General features: G+C 42.6%; 1 protein-coding gene across 2 annotated transcripts in view; it reads left to right on the top strand.

The window, feature by feature from the left end:
* The window catches only part of c2cd2l (c2cd2 like), a 97,379-nt gene that overhangs the window by 71,774 nt on the left and 8,295 nt on the right, over nucleotides 1-17,310 (top strand). For both annotated transcript variants that reach the window (XM_052040101.1, XM_052040100.1), the window contains exons 2-10: nucleotides 1,587-1,682; nucleotides 4,163-4,282; nucleotides 8,706-8,813; nucleotides 9,784-9,897; nucleotides 10,601-10,718; nucleotides 12,051-12,174; nucleotides 14,166-14,230; nucleotides 15,811-15,935; nucleotides 17,140-17,308. In XM_052040101.1, the coding sequence (XP_051896061.1) occupies nucleotides 1,587-1,682; nucleotides 4,163-4,282; nucleotides 8,706-8,813; nucleotides 9,784-9,897; nucleotides 10,601-10,718; nucleotides 12,051-12,174; nucleotides 14,166-14,230; nucleotides 15,811-15,935; nucleotides 17,140-17,308 (1,039 nt within the window). The remainder of the gene's footprint in view (nucleotides 1-1,586; nucleotides 1,683-4,162; nucleotides 4,283-8,705; nucleotides 8,814-9,783; nucleotides 9,898-10,600; nucleotides 10,719-12,050; nucleotides 12,175-14,165; nucleotides 14,231-15,810; nucleotides 15,936-17,139; nucleotides 17,309-17,310) is intronic.

Below are 17,310 nucleotides of genomic sequence, written 5' to 3'. Positions count from 1 at the left end.
CTGCAGCTTTCTGTGTTCTTCCTCCATTAAAAAATGTTCTTCCTTCCAAAATGAACAACTTCACTTTTTCCTTCATTATACTCTGCCAATTTTTTGCCCATCACTTAATCTATCAATATCTGCAAACAGTTTCTATCCTCTCAATTTGCCTTCCCACTTATTTTTGTGCCGTCTGCAAATTTGGCCGCCGGCCGTCTGCTTCTATCCTCCAAGTCATTAATATATGGCTGGTTTTATTGCATTCCATTGCTGCACTGAGTAAACTTGCTGTCTGAGCCAATAGGGACACACTGCAACAATATTTAATCTTTAACTCGTTGAGGAATGTAAAACTGAGACCAGTGTGTCCAAACTGCAGGGTACTGATGCAGCGAAGTGCTAAGCAATCAAGCCACTGAACTATTAGCAAACACCTGGAATGAGACAGATGTTTGCAACTCAAAGTCGAGTTTATTGTCAGTTGCCCAAGTACACATATGAACAGGTGTGATGAAAAACTTACTTGCAGCAGCATCACATAGCATCAGATACACAATATTCACAAGAAAAAACATAAATTATACAAAATTACACAAGAAAGAACACAATTAGAACAAAAAAAAACTAAGTGCATTGTAGTGCAAAGTGGTTGAAATGCTCATAGTGTTGTTATACTGATGTAGTAATTAGGGTTGTGCGGGTTGGTTCAGGAACCAAATGAATGAAGAAAAGTAGTTGTTCTTGAACCTGGTGCTGTGGGGCTTCAGGCTTCTGTACCTCCTGCTCGATGGTACCTTCGAGAAGGTGGCATAGTTTGGATGGTGGGGATCTTTGATGATGGATGCCTTCTTGAGGCAGCACCTCCTGTAGATACTTCTGAAGGTGGGGAGGGATATGCCCGTGATGTATTGGGCTGAGTCCACTACTCTCTGCAGCTTCCTGCGTTCCTGCACGTCTGAATTGCTGTACCAAACAGTGATGAAACCAGTCACGATACTTTCAACAGTAGTTTCAATTGTATTGGTATCGGTTTATTATTGTCACTTGTACTGAGGTACAGTGAAAAGCTTGTCTTACAAACCGATCGTATAGGTCAATTCATTACACAGTGCAGTTACATTGAGTCAGTACAGAGTACATTGATGTAGTACAGGTACAAACAATAACAGTAAGAGTAAAGTGTCACAGCTACAGAGAAAGTGCAGTGCAATAAGGTGCGAGGTCACAACAAGGTATATCGTGAGGTCATAGTCCATCTCATTGTATAAGGGAACTGTTCAATAGTCTTATCACAGTGGGGTAGAAGCTGTCCTTAAGTCTGGTGGTCTGTAGAAGTTTGTTAGAGTGTTCAGTGACAAGCCGAACCTCCTTAACCTTCTAAGAAAGTAAAGATGCTGGTGTGCCTTCCTTGTGATTGCATCTATATGCTGGGGAATGTATTGGGTAAAGGAGGCATTAATAAACTCCACATGGCTATTATATTTGAAAATGGTTGTCAGGCTTTGCTCTGCACTGTTTGGTTAATGGTTCCAGATCTTTAGGCAAGCTCTGAGAACCTAGGATTAGCAACAAGTTTCTCTTGATTAATCTGTCTTTCTTTACTTCAGAGCTCCGTGCAGATCAGCTTCGAAGAAGGTCCCCAGCTACCATCAACAGCATGCATCAGTCACGTGACTTGCACAGATCAGTCGGAGCAGAGCATGGTAAGTTGATGAATGTAGGAGGATGGTCAGTAGTCTGCGTGCTGGTCTGATGTGTTCCAAGTTAGAAATGGACAGAGGAGAATTATCTTCATGACCGAGTCAGCAATGAGACTGCATGGTGGGTTTATCATATGAGGAGAGTAACCAGATCAGGCCTATGCTCGCTCAAGTTCAGAAGAATGAAAGGTGACCTCATTGAATTGTACAAAATTCTTGTGGGGCTTGACAGGGCAGATGCCGATTTGACATATCCCCTGACTTGTGTGTCCAGAATCAGAGGTCACAGTATCAAAACAAAGGACAAGACGGAAATTAGCAGAAATTTCTTCACCCAAAGCATTGTGTATCTTTGGAATTCTCAACCCAAGAGGGATGTGGAGGTTCAGTCACTGAGTATGTTCAAAAGTGTCAAAGGATTTTTAGATATTAAGGGAAGCGAGGGACATGGGTTCAGTAAAGGAACATGGTGTTGAAGTGATAGATCAGCCATGGTCTAGTGGCAGAGCAAACATGAAGGGCCGAATGGCCTAATTCGTTATTTATATTCTTGGGCAGTGCAATATATCTGCCCAGTAAGGAAAAGGAATTATTTTGCAGTGAGTTTTGCAGCCTCTTAAGATGCTATGCACCATACAACACAAAGATTTCATTCAGTTCATTACAGCTGTGCGGATTCTTTATTAAAGCTATCTGATTAATCATATTTCCCTCCCCTGTAGATCTATAACTTTTCCAGTAATCACTGCCTACATTGCAGCAGCTTGGACACAGCAAGTCATGGATAGAGCATTCATAAGAACTTAAGAAATAGGAGCAGGAGGAGGCCATCTGGCCCATTGAGCTTGCTCTGCCATTCAATAAGATCATGGCTGATCTGGTCGTGGACTCAGCTCCACCTGCCTGCCTTTTCCCCATAACCCTTAATTCCCCTACTAGGTAAATATCTATCTAACTATGTCTTAAATATATTTAGTGAGGTAACCTCTATGGCTTCCCTGGGCAGAGAATTACACAGATTCACTACTCTCTGGGAAAAGCAGTTCCTCTTTGTCTCCATCCTAAATCTATTCCCCTGAATCTTGAGGCCATTTCCCCTAGTTCTAGTCTCACCTACCAGTGGAAACAATCTTCCTGCCTCTATTTAATGTCATCAGCAAACTTAGATACGCTGCACTTGGTCCCCTCTTCCAAATCGTTAATGTATATCGTGAGCAGTTGCGGGCCCAACACCAACCCCTGCAGCACCCCGCTCACCGCTGATTGCCAACCAGAGAAGCACCCATTTATCCCAACTCTGCCTTCTATTGGTTAACCCATCCTCTATCCATGTTAATACATTAGCCCCAACTCCATGTATCCTTATGAGTAATATTCACCAATTAATGGTTGGTTAATTTCTTCTTCATGTTAGTTGAGGGATAAATGTTCACCAAGCTACTAGGGAGAATCCTACTGCTCTTCTTTGAAATAATGCAGGTGGATCCCATGCATGTGCTCGGAATAGACATCTTTAAACTGGAAAGAGTGCAAAGAAGATTTACAAGGATTCTGCCAGGACTTGAGGGCCTGAATTATAGGCAGTTTGGGCAGGCTAGGACTTTATTCTTTGGAGCGTAGGAGACTGAGGAGTGACCTTTTAGAGGTGTATAAAATCAGGAGGGGTATAGATATAGTGAATGCACATATCTTTTTTCCAAGGGGAACTAAAAACTAGAGGGTATAAGTTTAAGGTGAGAGAGGAAAGATTTAAAAGGGATCTGAGGGGCAACTTCTTCACAAGGAGGGTGTTGTGTATATGGAATGAGCTGCCAGAGAAAGTGGTTGAGGCAGGTACAATAACAATGTTCAAAAGGTATTTGGATATGTACGTGAATAGGAGGGGTTTAGAGGGATATGGACCAAACCTGGGCAAATGGGACTAACTTGGTGGGCACCATGGTCAGCATGGACGAGTTGGGCTGAAGGGCCTGTTTCCATGCTGTATGACTAGTACAGACAAGGCTTTTATTTGACATCTCAACTGAAAGCCAGCACCTCTGACAGTACAGCACTCCCTCAGCTCTGCACTGAAGAGTCACCCCACATTTTTGCACTCAGGCTTCTGGAGCAGAGCTTGAACTCAGAATCCTCTGATTCAGAGTTGACAGTCCCACTGTTGATCTGCTGATACTTAAGGGAGGATTTTTTTCCGGGATGTTGCCACTTGTTATAAATGTGACGAACTGGTATGAAGCACTTTCTCTTTACTGATGTAAGAGAATATCCATCAATGTACTTCCTGTATCAATACAGTATATTTGCCACATTGTTTGACCAGTCTGATGAGTGAGCTCCTGTTCACTCAACACTTAGCTTCAAAATTCAGCAAATGGTCAGAATTATAAACGGCAGCCTGTGGAAAATTCAGGAAAAGGATGATGGCGATTGAAATTTTTTTTTGTTGAAGAAGAGTTTAATTGTTAACCATCTCTTTGCTGTAGGTACTTTGCTGCGATGTAGCGGTGGATGCAATTCAGTTCCCTGTATCTGTTACTCAGCAGTCTCCAGCGGCCGTGTCTATGGATTCCTACCAGGTCACTTTGGCTCCACTTCAAGCTCAGGTAATTAGTTTGTCAAATTATAGAGTCAAACAGCATGGAAACAGGTCATTCGGCCCATCACGCCCACAATAACCATCAATCTAATGCAACTTCCATTTTCTTTCTTGCATCCTCGTCAACTCCACCTGCCTCTACACCCAATTTTCCTACCAGTCATCTGTACTTGAGGCAATTTAGAGCAGCCAATTAGTCTATCAACCAGCATGTCTTTGGGATATTGGAGAGAACACCCAGAGGAAACCCACCTGATCACAGGGAAAACGTGTAAGGTCCCCAGAGACAGCACCCAAAGTCAGGACCAAATCTTGGTCTCTGGAGCTGTGAGGCAGCAGCACTAACTGCTGTGGCACTGCATTGCCCATGTTGGGAGTAAAGGATTTGTTGTTGCTGTAAATGGAAAATCAGGGGTGTTCCTGTTAATTGTAAAAGGATTAAATAGGAATCTTAATGGGTGTTTGATGATGAACAAGCTGGCAATATCTTGCTGTTTGGAATTAGTGATCCAGTCTGGGAAAATTCATGAGTGTATGAAGAACTGTATCTTTTTTTTTCAGTCCTGAATTTTGGCTAATTCCTTGAAATGCTGAAAAGTCCAGGACAACTGAACGACTACAGCAATATTTTCAAATGCTATCAAATGTTACTTTCCCCAATGTGGCAAACTACAAATGATCTATTATTGTTAACAATTACTTCATGAGAGCTTTACTTTCTGAATCATTCAAAAACCAGATACAAAAAGGCTAACTAAATGTTGGCCATTAATTCAAGGGGGTTGGAATACAAATTTGGGGAAGCTGTGCTTCTCTTGTAGAGTTCCCGGTCAGACCCCACCTGGAATACTGCACTAAGTTGAAGCCACTGTATCCAAGAAAGGAGAGATTGGCCCAGGAGTGGGTACCGCACAGATTTGTCAGTGTATTACCAGTGTTCAAACGATTAAGTTATTATGATAGCTCAAATGAACTTGGGTAGCACTCCCTTGCTTAAGCTTATTAAAGTGTTGAATGGGTTTGGTAGGGTAGCTATGGAGGAACTGTCTCCTTTCACATTCCTAAAATTAGAGTTAAATGTTGGGGAGCAAATGGTGGTAGAAATTTATAACCTCTTATCAAAACACTGCAGATGTTGCTTTGTGTATCAGTCTCAAGATCAACAGATGATTGGGAGGAAAGGGTTTTGATAGGTGTGGAGTAACTGAAAGAAAATGGAAATATAGGATGCCATTTGGTGGAGCCCACCAGAGCAGCTTCCTCCTACTCCCAATGTTCTCTCAGAAAATGCCAAAGGTGGTTAGAATGTTCTAAACAAAACATTCACAAACAAACCCTGCTTATAGTTTCTTGCCTGCTGTTTGATGACTGTCCAACTGATGCCAGCAACTTTTATTTGTGCCTTATACTGAAACTTCACTGTAGTACTGCCCTGTTAACCTGTTCTTGTGTGTACTTGGCCTGACAAAAGTACATGAGAGCAGGATTAGACCTGTTGGCCTTGAAATCTGGCTGGCCATTCAATTAGATCATTCCCTTGTTGCCGTCTGCTCATCGGAGAATGGGACAGCTCTCTGATTTGTTCATTGTTCAGTCTCAACAGCCAGTTTCCTGCCATATTCCTTTGATTCCCTTAAACAATCTATCAGTCTCTGGCTTGAATGTAGTCAATGACTAAGCATCCACACTGTGCAGTAGGGAATTCCAAAGATTAGCTCACCCTTGAGCAAAGATATCTTTTCCCATCTCAGTCTTAAATGACATCCTGAGACTGTGGTAGAGTTCTTTACCACCCATGCCCACAACCCCACTCACAGGAGCATGGTTAGGAGGGCACATTGAGGGGATTGTCAAGCACTCTTAAGAATTTTGAACATTTCAATGAGATTAGTTCTCATTCTTCTGAACTCCAGACAATGGGGCCAATTCTATGTATCTTTTTTACTCATGGGATAACTCTCTTGTCCCATTAATTAATTAATTAGGTATGGGATAGGCCAGTATCTGTTGCCTACTCCTGAATGCCTGTGAGAAGGCGAGCTACCCTCTGGAACCACCACGATCTTTCTGATGAAGGTGCACCCATTGTGCTGTTGAGGAGGGAGATTCAGGATTTAGATTTAGCAAGGATGAAGGAATGGCAATATATCTCCAAATCAGGCTGGTGTGCAGCTTGGGAGAAGCTGCAGGTCACGGTATTGCTGGGGGTCTGTTGTCCCTGTCCTTCTAGAGGGGAGAGGTCTCGAGTCTGGGAGGAACTGTCTGGGTACCCTGAGCAAGTGACTGCAGTGCATTTTGTACAGTGTGCTCGTGGAATAAATCAAAGTGATTAGAATGGATCAGTTAGTGGATTCCATGTAGAAAGAGGCATGAAGAGATCATCTATCTCTCTCTCTCTCACCCACCCTCTGTCTCTCGCCCTCTCTCTCTCACTCTCTCTCTAGCCCACCCTTTCTCTCTCTCACCCTCTCTCTCTCGCCTACCCTCTCTCACCTTCTCCCTCTCTTGCACACCCTCTCCCACCCTCCCCCCTCTCTCGCCCAATCTCTCTCTCCCTCCCTCCACCCCACTCTCACCACTCCATTACAATACCAGTTCAATTCAGAGAAAACAGCCAGACATCCAGTTCATTCCCCATCCCTTGTTAACGAGATGCTTTTAATTGAAATGGAAGTGCAGAACAGAAGAGCAGAGACTGCTGTGCATTACTGTTATGGCACCACCTGCCTCCCAGCTGCTTGCAGGCAAGCAGGCAGAATCTCACATCAAGGAATCAAGCAATTAATATTATGTTAATTTGCAGAAAGAAAGCACTTAGAATCTTTGAAACTGAACTAAGAGCAAGAAGCTTTAATGGCCATTAAGAGCTGCCTGTTAATTTGAATTTATTGCAAAGATGTGGATTCAACATTTTCCTTATTTTTCTTGCCTATATATCCTTAAGCCTTTCAAATGATGACACGAGATTATTATTCTGTGCTGAAGAAGGGATGCCTGGGCTGCATTGTTAGGGCATTAATCATAAATTAGAGTGCTGCTACAGGCATTTACCTTGGCAATCTGCCATCTGGTTACACAATTTGATTTATGAAATCTAATACAAGGTGGAAATTAAGGAGTCCTTTAATTTTTCCATTTGCCACATGCCAACAGCAAGTTCTAGATAAAACTGGTTCTAGATAAAATGCCCACTAAGGAGGCGCTGGTTTCTTTGTTCATTGTTCAGTGTGTCACATACCTAAAAGGTGCCAGGTTTGATGCGTACTGTGAAATAAAAACAAAAAATGCTGTAAACACTTGGCAGGTCAGGCAGTATCAATGGAGATGTGATGGAAGAGAGTTAATGATTCTAGTCAATAACCTTTCATCAGAACTGGTAGATGTAATTGGTTGATTATTGTCACATGTACTGAGATATTGGAATTGGTTTATTATTGCCACTTGTACCAAGGTACAGTGAAAAACTTGTCTTACATACCGTTCTTACAGATCAATTCATTACACAGTCCACCGAGGTGGTATTGGTATTGCTTTATTATTGTCACTTGTACCGAGGTACAGTGAAAAACTTGTCTTGCATACCGATCGTACAGGTCAATTCATTACACAGTGCAGTTACATTGAGTTAGTACAGAGTGCATTGATGTAGTACAGGTAAAAACAATAACAGTACAGGGCAACATGTCACAGCTACAGAGGAAGTGCAGTGCAGGTAGACAATAAGGTCCAGGCGTACAAGGATGGTGCTGGAAAATGGTGTTAAGACAGATGATCAGCCATGATCTGGTTGAATGGTGGGGCAGGCTCGAGGGGCTCAATGACTGATGGCTGCTCCTTATGTTTAGTTGCAGAGAAGCAGAGGAGGTGCTTGATTGAAACTTTTCAATAAGTTCAGGATCCTAGTTGTTCAACCTGACCTATTTGAATTGCCACAAGATACCAAGTAGGGAGATAGGTACAAGTTTAGATGGAGAAAGTACTACTTTAATGAGAGATTGGTGAGTGTGGAATAGCTACTAAGAGTAGGGGAAATGAGAAGAAATCACTGAATCAGCACTGGGTCTACAGCAAGGAGATCCATGGTCGCTTCCAATGTTTCTATGTGGAGATTTTAAGGTAAAGAATAGCCACCCGAATGAGACATTGGAATGTGGCCAGTATCCAAGGAACTGTACCCCAGCAAGAATCAATGGAGTCTTAGCTTCATATCTATGCTGATGCTTGATTAAGATTTCACTGGAGAGGTCACAGCTGCAACCCTGTGCTCTTCCATCACATGGCACTGCTTATGGACGTGAATGTGCTAAACTCTAGGGCCATCTAGAGGAGTGCAACTGAAGGAAATGATCTCAGTGCAACATCGAGGATAATGTACGTTTGATGGGATCTATGCTTTTTGCTTTGTGAACTGGTTTCTTTTGTTCTTCCAGATGGAGATCTGTTTGGAAGAAGCAGAGATCAAAGGCCTGCTGGTCACTTGGTCATTCAAGGAGCCCCCTGCTCTGTCCCTCACAGTTACTCCTAAACTACAAAGAGGGGTAAGAGAATGAAAAGCATTTTAAGAATTTCATTTTGCTTGATAGAGGATTGTAATCAAGTGTTGATATGTAAACAGAGGAATGAGATTTAGATTTCATTCGATGACCCACTGACCACCAGTCCTTGTGGAATACAGACAATTTCTGCTGCTTGCTGTTGCTGGTGTTATCATCCATGTGTTGGTTCTCAAACACACAATGACCTCGGTAGTGTTGCAGTGCAGCGCAGGGAACAATGAGAACATGTTAGGGAAAGTGTGTACTTGTGAACAAATGCCATAATGAGGGACGTATTAAATGGATTTCATTACGGATGTCAGCAAACATTCTGCGCTCAGTTGGAGATGGGCCCAGGCCAATTATACTTAATTGAGTATTTGAAAGTGAATCCACACACAATTTGGGCTTTTCCTTTATATAACAACTTTCCCCCTCCGCAATTGGCATAACAGTGGCGTCCCTATTCCCTGGATCATAACAGCAAAAGTGTGCTTTAAAAAATCATGGTATTGAAAGCACATTCATATAATAAACCACCACAAGTTTCTTTATACTTGGAGCAGCGACATTCTGACATTAAAGGTACCCCATGCATTTTAAAGGCATTACCATCCATGCATTTGATCTTGCAGGTTTTACCTTTTGAAAAATGATGTATTGTAGTAATGCATGTATCGCATTCACAAAATTTGTAGTCAGGTGTAGTGCGAATTGGTATTTCTTCAGAATATCCATTTAATTGTATGGGTCCATGTGGCTTTGTGTTTTTCTTTACCAGATTGGGATTAGATTTCTCCTCAGGAGCTGTCTCAAATCAAACAGACAACGTGTGGAGGATGCGACTGATGCCACCTCGGTGGACCTGTTGTGTCGGGAGTGTTTGTCTTCTACCTTCTGCGAGCAGGCCAATTCTCCAACACAACGCAAAGGGAAATGCTGGATTTAATTACTTGTATTTTTGTCTGGACAGGGGAATGATGGGAAAGCAGACATCTCCACCATCAAAGAATTGATTGAGGATACAATTGTCAGCACCAGTCCAGCCATGTTGATCAATCTCAAGGCACACATAGCAAACACAGCGGTAGGTTATCCGTGTTACTTGTATGTTTCAACGTTGCTAGGAAAGGCCCCCCTCAATCTCAGTTTCCCAAATAAGTGCTTGTGGGATAGAGTTCTTTATTCCCTTTTTAACTACTCCAGAAGATGGAGCATCATAGTTATTACTGAAAGGCATTTTTAGAGCAATGCAAAGGTAAAATTGGATATAGTGAGGCATCAAAGGCAGAATTGCATTTGCTTGCCATTGTACCACACCACCAATATCCTGCCCTGTTGAAGTCAGTAGTGTTGAATATTGCAAGGAGCTTATAACAGGAAACCAACAAGGGATTGAATATTTAGAATCCTTACATATACAATTTCTTATTCCCATAATCTTCTTGTAATATTCATTGACTATAGAGACCAGCTAGAAGTGGTAGAATATCACTGACAGGCATTGTATGATCTGCAGAAAGCTTGCAGTTTAGCTTCTGTTAGTCCCCGCACTGTTTCCTCTTGTCCGCACTGTGTCACAGATTTTGAGAGCCTTGCTGCCACCATTGCTCCATCGGTGGTGGTTGTACAGCAGTCTGTGTTGCTGGGAATCCAGAGATTTGGACTAATATTCAGAGGTCCCACCCCACCAAGGCTGGTGTCTGTAATGGGGACCATGAAACCTCAGGATTGTCACAGTGGAATTGGGGTGATTTTGTCCTAGTAACCGTTTTTCTCCTTCCATTTAGGTGGCAGGGGAGAAACCTGGTAAGACATCGGCTCCTCCATCAAAGGTTGCACTTAATGCCGGGGGTAAACTGGTGGTCAGACAGCTGAAGGCCAATGTCAGCAGAGTGGAAGAAGGGGGTAAGGCTTTTGGATTACCTGAGACAATTCATCATCCCATAATTTGGTAGTTCTTAGAGTGCCCCTCAGTTATTGACAGAGAGAAATAGATCACTTAGTGTGACTAGAGTGCAGAGAGAGATCCAGCCCATAAATCTGTGCTGGTACTTATCTAGTCTCATTCCCTGTTCTGTCCCTCTCTCCATTAATATTCAGTAACTTTAAAAAAATTATCTAATTTTCCTTCAAAAGAATCTAAGAATTCTGCTTGTGACAAAGAATTCCATATGCTAATTATGTAAATGAATCATTTCCTTTTGAGATTGTCCAGGAACAAAACAAGAATAATCTATTGGCTATTTACCATATTTTAGCTCTTCATTATTCAGAAGACCTCAACTACATCACCTTCTGATCTGTACTGAAAGACTTCTTAAGTCCCTGTTCATTGCTGGTAACATCCTACATCTTCTGTGCAAGAATATGGCACCAAGTGTGCAGTTAAACTAGTCACAGGTGGTTCAACACCTTTGTAACACTGGGTGTCAAAGCTGAGGTTACTATGGCAACTTGAGTGGCTTTTTACATGACATCTGGTACCCATAGAGGGAAAACTGGGAAGAAAATGATATCAAAGAGAAATATTAAGAAATAACAAGTAAAGAAAATGTCACCCTTGAGTTGGAAGAGGGGCAATGTGTTCATCACCTATTTTGCCCTTATTATAGTTTCAGCCTTTTGGTCAAAGGTAACTAGTAGAAGAGATGGCAGGAGGTTGTTGATGGGTTCCCGTTGATCATTGGCTGTAGAGTGATAGTAGAAGAAAATGAGGTGGGAAATTGTAATAGATATTAAATCCACAAGAAGTAGACAAAGAAATAAACTATAATGACGATTATCTTTCACATCCATAGTGTGGACTGAATTGCTTCCCACCCAATCAAGCACTTCTGAATACAATCTTACAGTTAATATAAGTATTTTCTGGACAAAAGGTGCCACCAGAAAGAGCCAATATAAGCTGTTTTTTGCAGTCTTAGAGAAAAATGTTTGACCCTGGGTAAAATGTCCACATTTCTTCAAAACAAAATATCAGAATATCCCGAGCCTTCCTGAAGAATTCAACCAAAAGGCATCATCTCCAACAATGCAGCACCCCCTCCATTATGCACTGAAATGTCGCCACCAGATTATGTGCACGACTGCAGTGGGACTTGAACCAACAATCTTCTAACTCAGGGAGCACTGACCGACTCAAAGACCTGAACTGCAGTTTAGAATATCGCTGCAGTCATGGATTACAGCTGTACAATTTTGCTGTGTGACCTGATGTTTTTATCTCATAACTTACAGGTGATGGAGAGCTGTGCTGTGTGCTGGAGCTTGATAGCCCTGCACAGCTGAAAAGAACAAGATCTGTGACACCCAAGTCCCAGAGCCCAAGCTCTGATCTGAAGTGGAACGATGAACTAACCTTGTAAGCGATTCTTACATGATTCATCTCAAGAGGGAATGAGACATTTCCAGAATCTTGCCACATGAAGATAGTCATAGGGCAGAGAGAGTTTTAAGTTTCAACGAGGAACTTCCACACGTCAACCATAGGATGTGTTGACAGTCTAAGAATCCTGAAATCATCTGCTTCTAAGAAAAGTAGACCTTTATGTTCTAAGCTTTAGTTCAAGTCAAGTTAAGTCATTGAATTTATTGTCATATGCATAAGTACAGTGAGGTTACAGGTACAATGAAAAACTTGCAGCAGCATCAGAAGCACGTAGATTCAGACAACAGCACACAGAACAGAAGTTGTATGTAAATTGTACGCATATTTTACCAGAGAGTCAAGAAATAAAGCAAAAAAAAACACAATCAGAAACATCCATGGATTGGGGAGTATCTAATCAACTAAGGTAATAGGTGGGGAAGTAGCAGCTGAGAAAGCCAAGATAGCTAATTATCTAGAATTGACTGGGACCTACTGCTCCTCATCATTGCCCAATAACCCACAGCATGAAGAAACTGGGTAAAGGCCAACATCTGGTTTGGCTGTGATGGCAGAGTTAGCTCTGGGATGTGAGATGGGGCACTGTGTGTCTGGAATCACCCAATACAGAAGGAACAGTCATTGTGCAATTTTTAACAAAGACCGCCTTTTATTTGGGCGAGGGATGATCCAGAGAAACAAGAGTGAGAGGGAGGGACTGGCCCCATGAGGTATGTGGTGAGATAGGTGATTAAGTGCAGAGGAAGCAATGGGCAAGTATTTAAGTTCTATTAAGGTTTTATTTTAGTAAACAATTACGCTTTTGGTGTGTTGAGCACAAAAGCTGCTGTCCTCCACACCTGCCATTACTCTGGTCATCTTAATATCATGCTCCCTCCTACAGCTCAAGTCATCATACCAAACTTATCAACAATTCCATTCAGTAATATGTGTAAAATAAAAATCAACTCCAGTCCAGTGTTACCAATACTTTTGTTATCACCCTCATTCCATTAGACAGAATGCCGTAATGTGTAGAGAAGCAACCTGACCTTCTGGTTCACAGAAACCTTCAAGATCTAATGACTGACAATCTCCTGAAACCACTCTCTTAATTGTGTTCCAATTTGGCCTCGCTTTTGTTTATTGCACTGAAGCACTGTGAGGCAAGTAAGTTTGGTGGCTCACCATCATCTTCCCAGAGTGTTAAGAGAGAGGCAGTAAATGATGAGAACATTGGCACAGTCTGTGAATGAATTCTGCACAAAGCAAAATTAGGCAGAACATTTCTGTCAAGAACATCACAGGTGAGAATTGTTTTCCATTGCCATGATAAATCAGCACCTGGAGACCTGTCCTATTAATCTGGAGACAGGAGTTCAAATCCCAGTATGGCACCTGGGGTTTTTAAATTCAACAATTAAAATAATATTTAATAAGAGCCTATAACTTAATGGTGGCCGTAAGACCATCAGACTGTTGTTTTAAATAAAAACATTTGGTTCACTAACTTTCTTCTGGGAAGATTGTTTGCTGTCCCTACCTGGCCTAGACGTGATTCAGGATTCACTGCAATGTAGTTGATTTCTAACTGCCCCAGCAATCCACTCAGTTCAGGGGCATTTGGGGATGAACAGTAAATGTTGACATTGTCACTAATGCCACAACCTGTGAATATATTTTTTAAAACAAGTGCTGGATCTCGGTGTTACCTGGACTATTCATTCTCATTTTGGTGAACATTCAGTGCAGCTAATATTACATCACACCTCCATAGGGAAGTGGAGTCAGCTTAAATCACAGCATCAGATGGCACACAGAGGCCATTCACCTCGCTGCACCTGTGCTGACGGTTTGAAAGGGATGCCCTATTGGTCCGACCCACTCCTGCTTTCTTTCCCCCACAAAGGTTGCCTGGCATTAAACACTCCTCATTACGTCTTGAGTAATTTGACTTCCCTGATGTATTTTGTGTTCTTTGCTAGTGACTTGGGAGCAGGAAGCAAGGAGATGAAAGTGAAAGTCCTGGAAAAGTCAGAGCAAAGTGAGAGTAAGTATCCACTTGAAGCAAGAAGATCCTCAACAATTTTGAAATAGTAGGTGTACCCCATTTACTGAACTAATTAAGAGAGAAAGCTACATCTTTGCAGTTTGTTTCACCAAGGACATCTTGGACTACTTCGGACAAGGACGCACTTTGCGATGTTGTGAATGTGGCACCCAAACTGAGGCTGATATTGGATAAATATTGACCAGCCTGCTGGGGATACTGGTTCTGCTGTTCAAGTGATGCCATGGAGGCTTTTACACGTACCTGAAGGTTCAGTATTGGCCACAGTTTAATACCTGATCTGAGAAACGATACCTGTTAATGGTTCTGAGTGGTGTCAGCCTAGATTTTGTGCAGTTTGTGAGCCAATCGATGGAGAAATTAATTTGATTGCAGGACTACTGATGCATAAGAGTTGGTATTCGGGATCGGGGTACAGTTGTGCATTTACTTATGCCCATCACTTATTCCTCATACTTCTCTTATTTAATATTGTTCTCACAGCATTAAGGAAGCATTTTGCCCTTCCAGCCTCTGCCAGCTCTCAGAGCATTCCAGTCAGTCCCATTCCACCACTCATTTCCCTGTAAACTGTTTTCTCTCACATGCCCACCAACTCCCCCATGATCCTCTAACCACCTACTCACACTATGAGGTAACTTACAGTCGCTAATTAATCTATCAGCGTGTCTTTGGGGTGTGGGAGGAAACTGAGCACTCAGAGGAAGTCCTTGCAGGTACAGACTCCAACCAGAGAGCACATGAGGTCAAAATTGATCCTGGGTCTCCAGAGCGGTGTGTCAGCAGCACTAACTGCTGCACTTCTCTGCTACCCTTGAGTTTCTTCCAGGAAAGATATTGATACCAAAGGACTCCCATCCCAGTTCTAACTCGATCTCACTCCCATCAAATCTGAAATGCAGCAATCCAGCCATAAATTTTTGGCTGCCTCATAATGGACTGTAGACATTGCTGAATTTTCCTTGTGCACAGAAAGTGACTGTGGCCTGACAACGTTGTCTTCATCCCACTCCTTTCTTATGGTAAGTGAATTCTTAATTTGTGGGCTCATGTGCTCTCTCTCACCCTACGGCCCAGGTGAAAATTAAATTCTTGGAGCAACAAACAATCTGCTGGAGGAACTCAGTGGGTTGAGCAGCATCTGTGGGGGGCGGGGGGGAAGGGGAAGGAATTGTTGACGTTTAAACATCGACATTTCTTCCCCCCACCCCCCCAGATGCTGAGTTCCTCCAGCAGATTGTTTGTTGCTCCATATTCCAGCATCTGAGTCTCTTGTATCTCCACTATATTCCGGGTGTCAGGGTTGCTGCATCTATCAGATTGTATCAGGAATAGACTGAAATTATAAGGTGATGGAGCTGGTTGATGCAATAACACAATACATTGGTGAGATGAGCTGTGCTGTGATGGGAGAAGGCTGCATGAATTTGCTTGGGCCATTGAAGGCAGGTCACAAACCATCTGTTAGGAGTGAAGAACCCAAGTCTACTCATGTATCTTCTGACATGGGTGGGTGGCATCACAAGTAGCAATCAAACTGCACATTCAATCTTTTCCAGATGTATTATTGGGACAGAGTGTGATCCCACTGGATTTATCTCGGAGATCACCAGGATGCCAGAGCTTTCCATTAACAGCCTCTCCAGAAATGTCAAGTACCTCCGCTGGATCAGTCTCACTTGAGGTAATCTAACATTCCTGCCTTTCATCTTTATTTATTTGATTTCATTTTCCTCATTTCTGCTGTGTTGTCTGAATGTCTGTTCCTCCTCAAATGAGGAGGGTCTGGAGGACCCAGCAGTATACTTAAATCAAAAGATCCAATTCTTCCCTTTCACTCCCATTTTTGGCACGTATTTGCAAATAGTTGCTGCAACATGTTGACCACAAACATCTTCCAATGAGCAGGTGCATCCTCCTCCCAGCAATGATAAAGAGTGAAACTGAAAGCAATGACATTGAAAGGCTTGAGGTAGAAAATTATCCTCAGTCACTTGCGCCAGTTGTGCAATAGAGTAACAGCTGTGTACTACATTCAGCTTCTGGAATTTGGTTTCATTGACTTCCACTGCTATTTTGTATTGTGCATTTTGCACAGAGACCAATAATTTCTAACCCTCTGACTTCAACTAGTGAATAGCTAACACCCAAGGGCCTGACAGCTTCACATTCAAACCCCAATCTCCGCAGATATCAGAGAAGGATTGTGAAAGCAAAAATCAAGCTGCTGGAGGAACTCAGCAGGTCAGGCAGCATCTGTGGAGGGAAAGGGATGGTCGATATTTCGGGTCAAGACCCTGCATCAGGACTGAGAGTGTAGAGGGGAGATAGCCGGTGTAAAGAGGTGAGAAGGAGGGATGAGACAGGAGATAGCCTCTTTACACTGGCCATCTCCCCTCTACACCCTCAGTTCCTGATGCAGGGTCTCGACCCGAAACGTCGAACGTCCCTTTGCCTCCGCAGATGCTGCTTGACCTGCTGAGTTCCTCCAGCAGTTTGTTTTTTTTTGCATCAGATTCCAGCATCTGCTTTCCCTTGTGTCCCCATTGTGAAAGCAAGATGCTTCTGATGCTGGAAATCTGAAATCAAAACAATAAATGTTGGGAATTCTTAGAAGGCAGCCAGTGTAAATGGAGAGAGAAAGTTAGTGTTTCAAGTTGATGACCTTCTCTAAGGAATGACTGAATCTCAGTTGTGATGATGCCTACCAATCTTCACAATCTGCTGATCTTCGCTGTCTAAGCTCATGTGCAAAGAATGTCTCTTGAGCAGATGGCAGCCAAGGAAATATTAATTGATCACTACTTTTGGAAAAATGGAGGCACAGATGGGGAGGAAGTAGAGACAGATACTTCAGTGATTAAATACTCATTGTTTTTTTGCCACAGTTGATTTACATGGAGCCAACAGATCCCAGGACAGCCCAGTCACAGGTCCCTCTGCGGACTGTCACTCCAACGAAAAAGATTGAAATGGATCGAACCATAATGCCTGATGGAACTATAGTGACAACAGTAACAACTATCCAATCCCGGCCTAAATTGGACAGTAAAATGGGT

The sequence above is a fragment of the Pristis pectinata genome, chromosome 27 (genome assembly GCF_009764475.1).
Source record: "Pristis pectinata isolate sPriPec2 chromosome 27, sPriPec2.1.pri, whole genome shotgun sequence".
Lineage (NCBI taxonomy): Eukaryota > Metazoa > Chordata > Chondrichthyes > Rhinopristiformes > Pristidae > Pristis > Pristis pectinata.
This window is presented reverse-complemented; position numbering and strand designations above follow the sequence as displayed.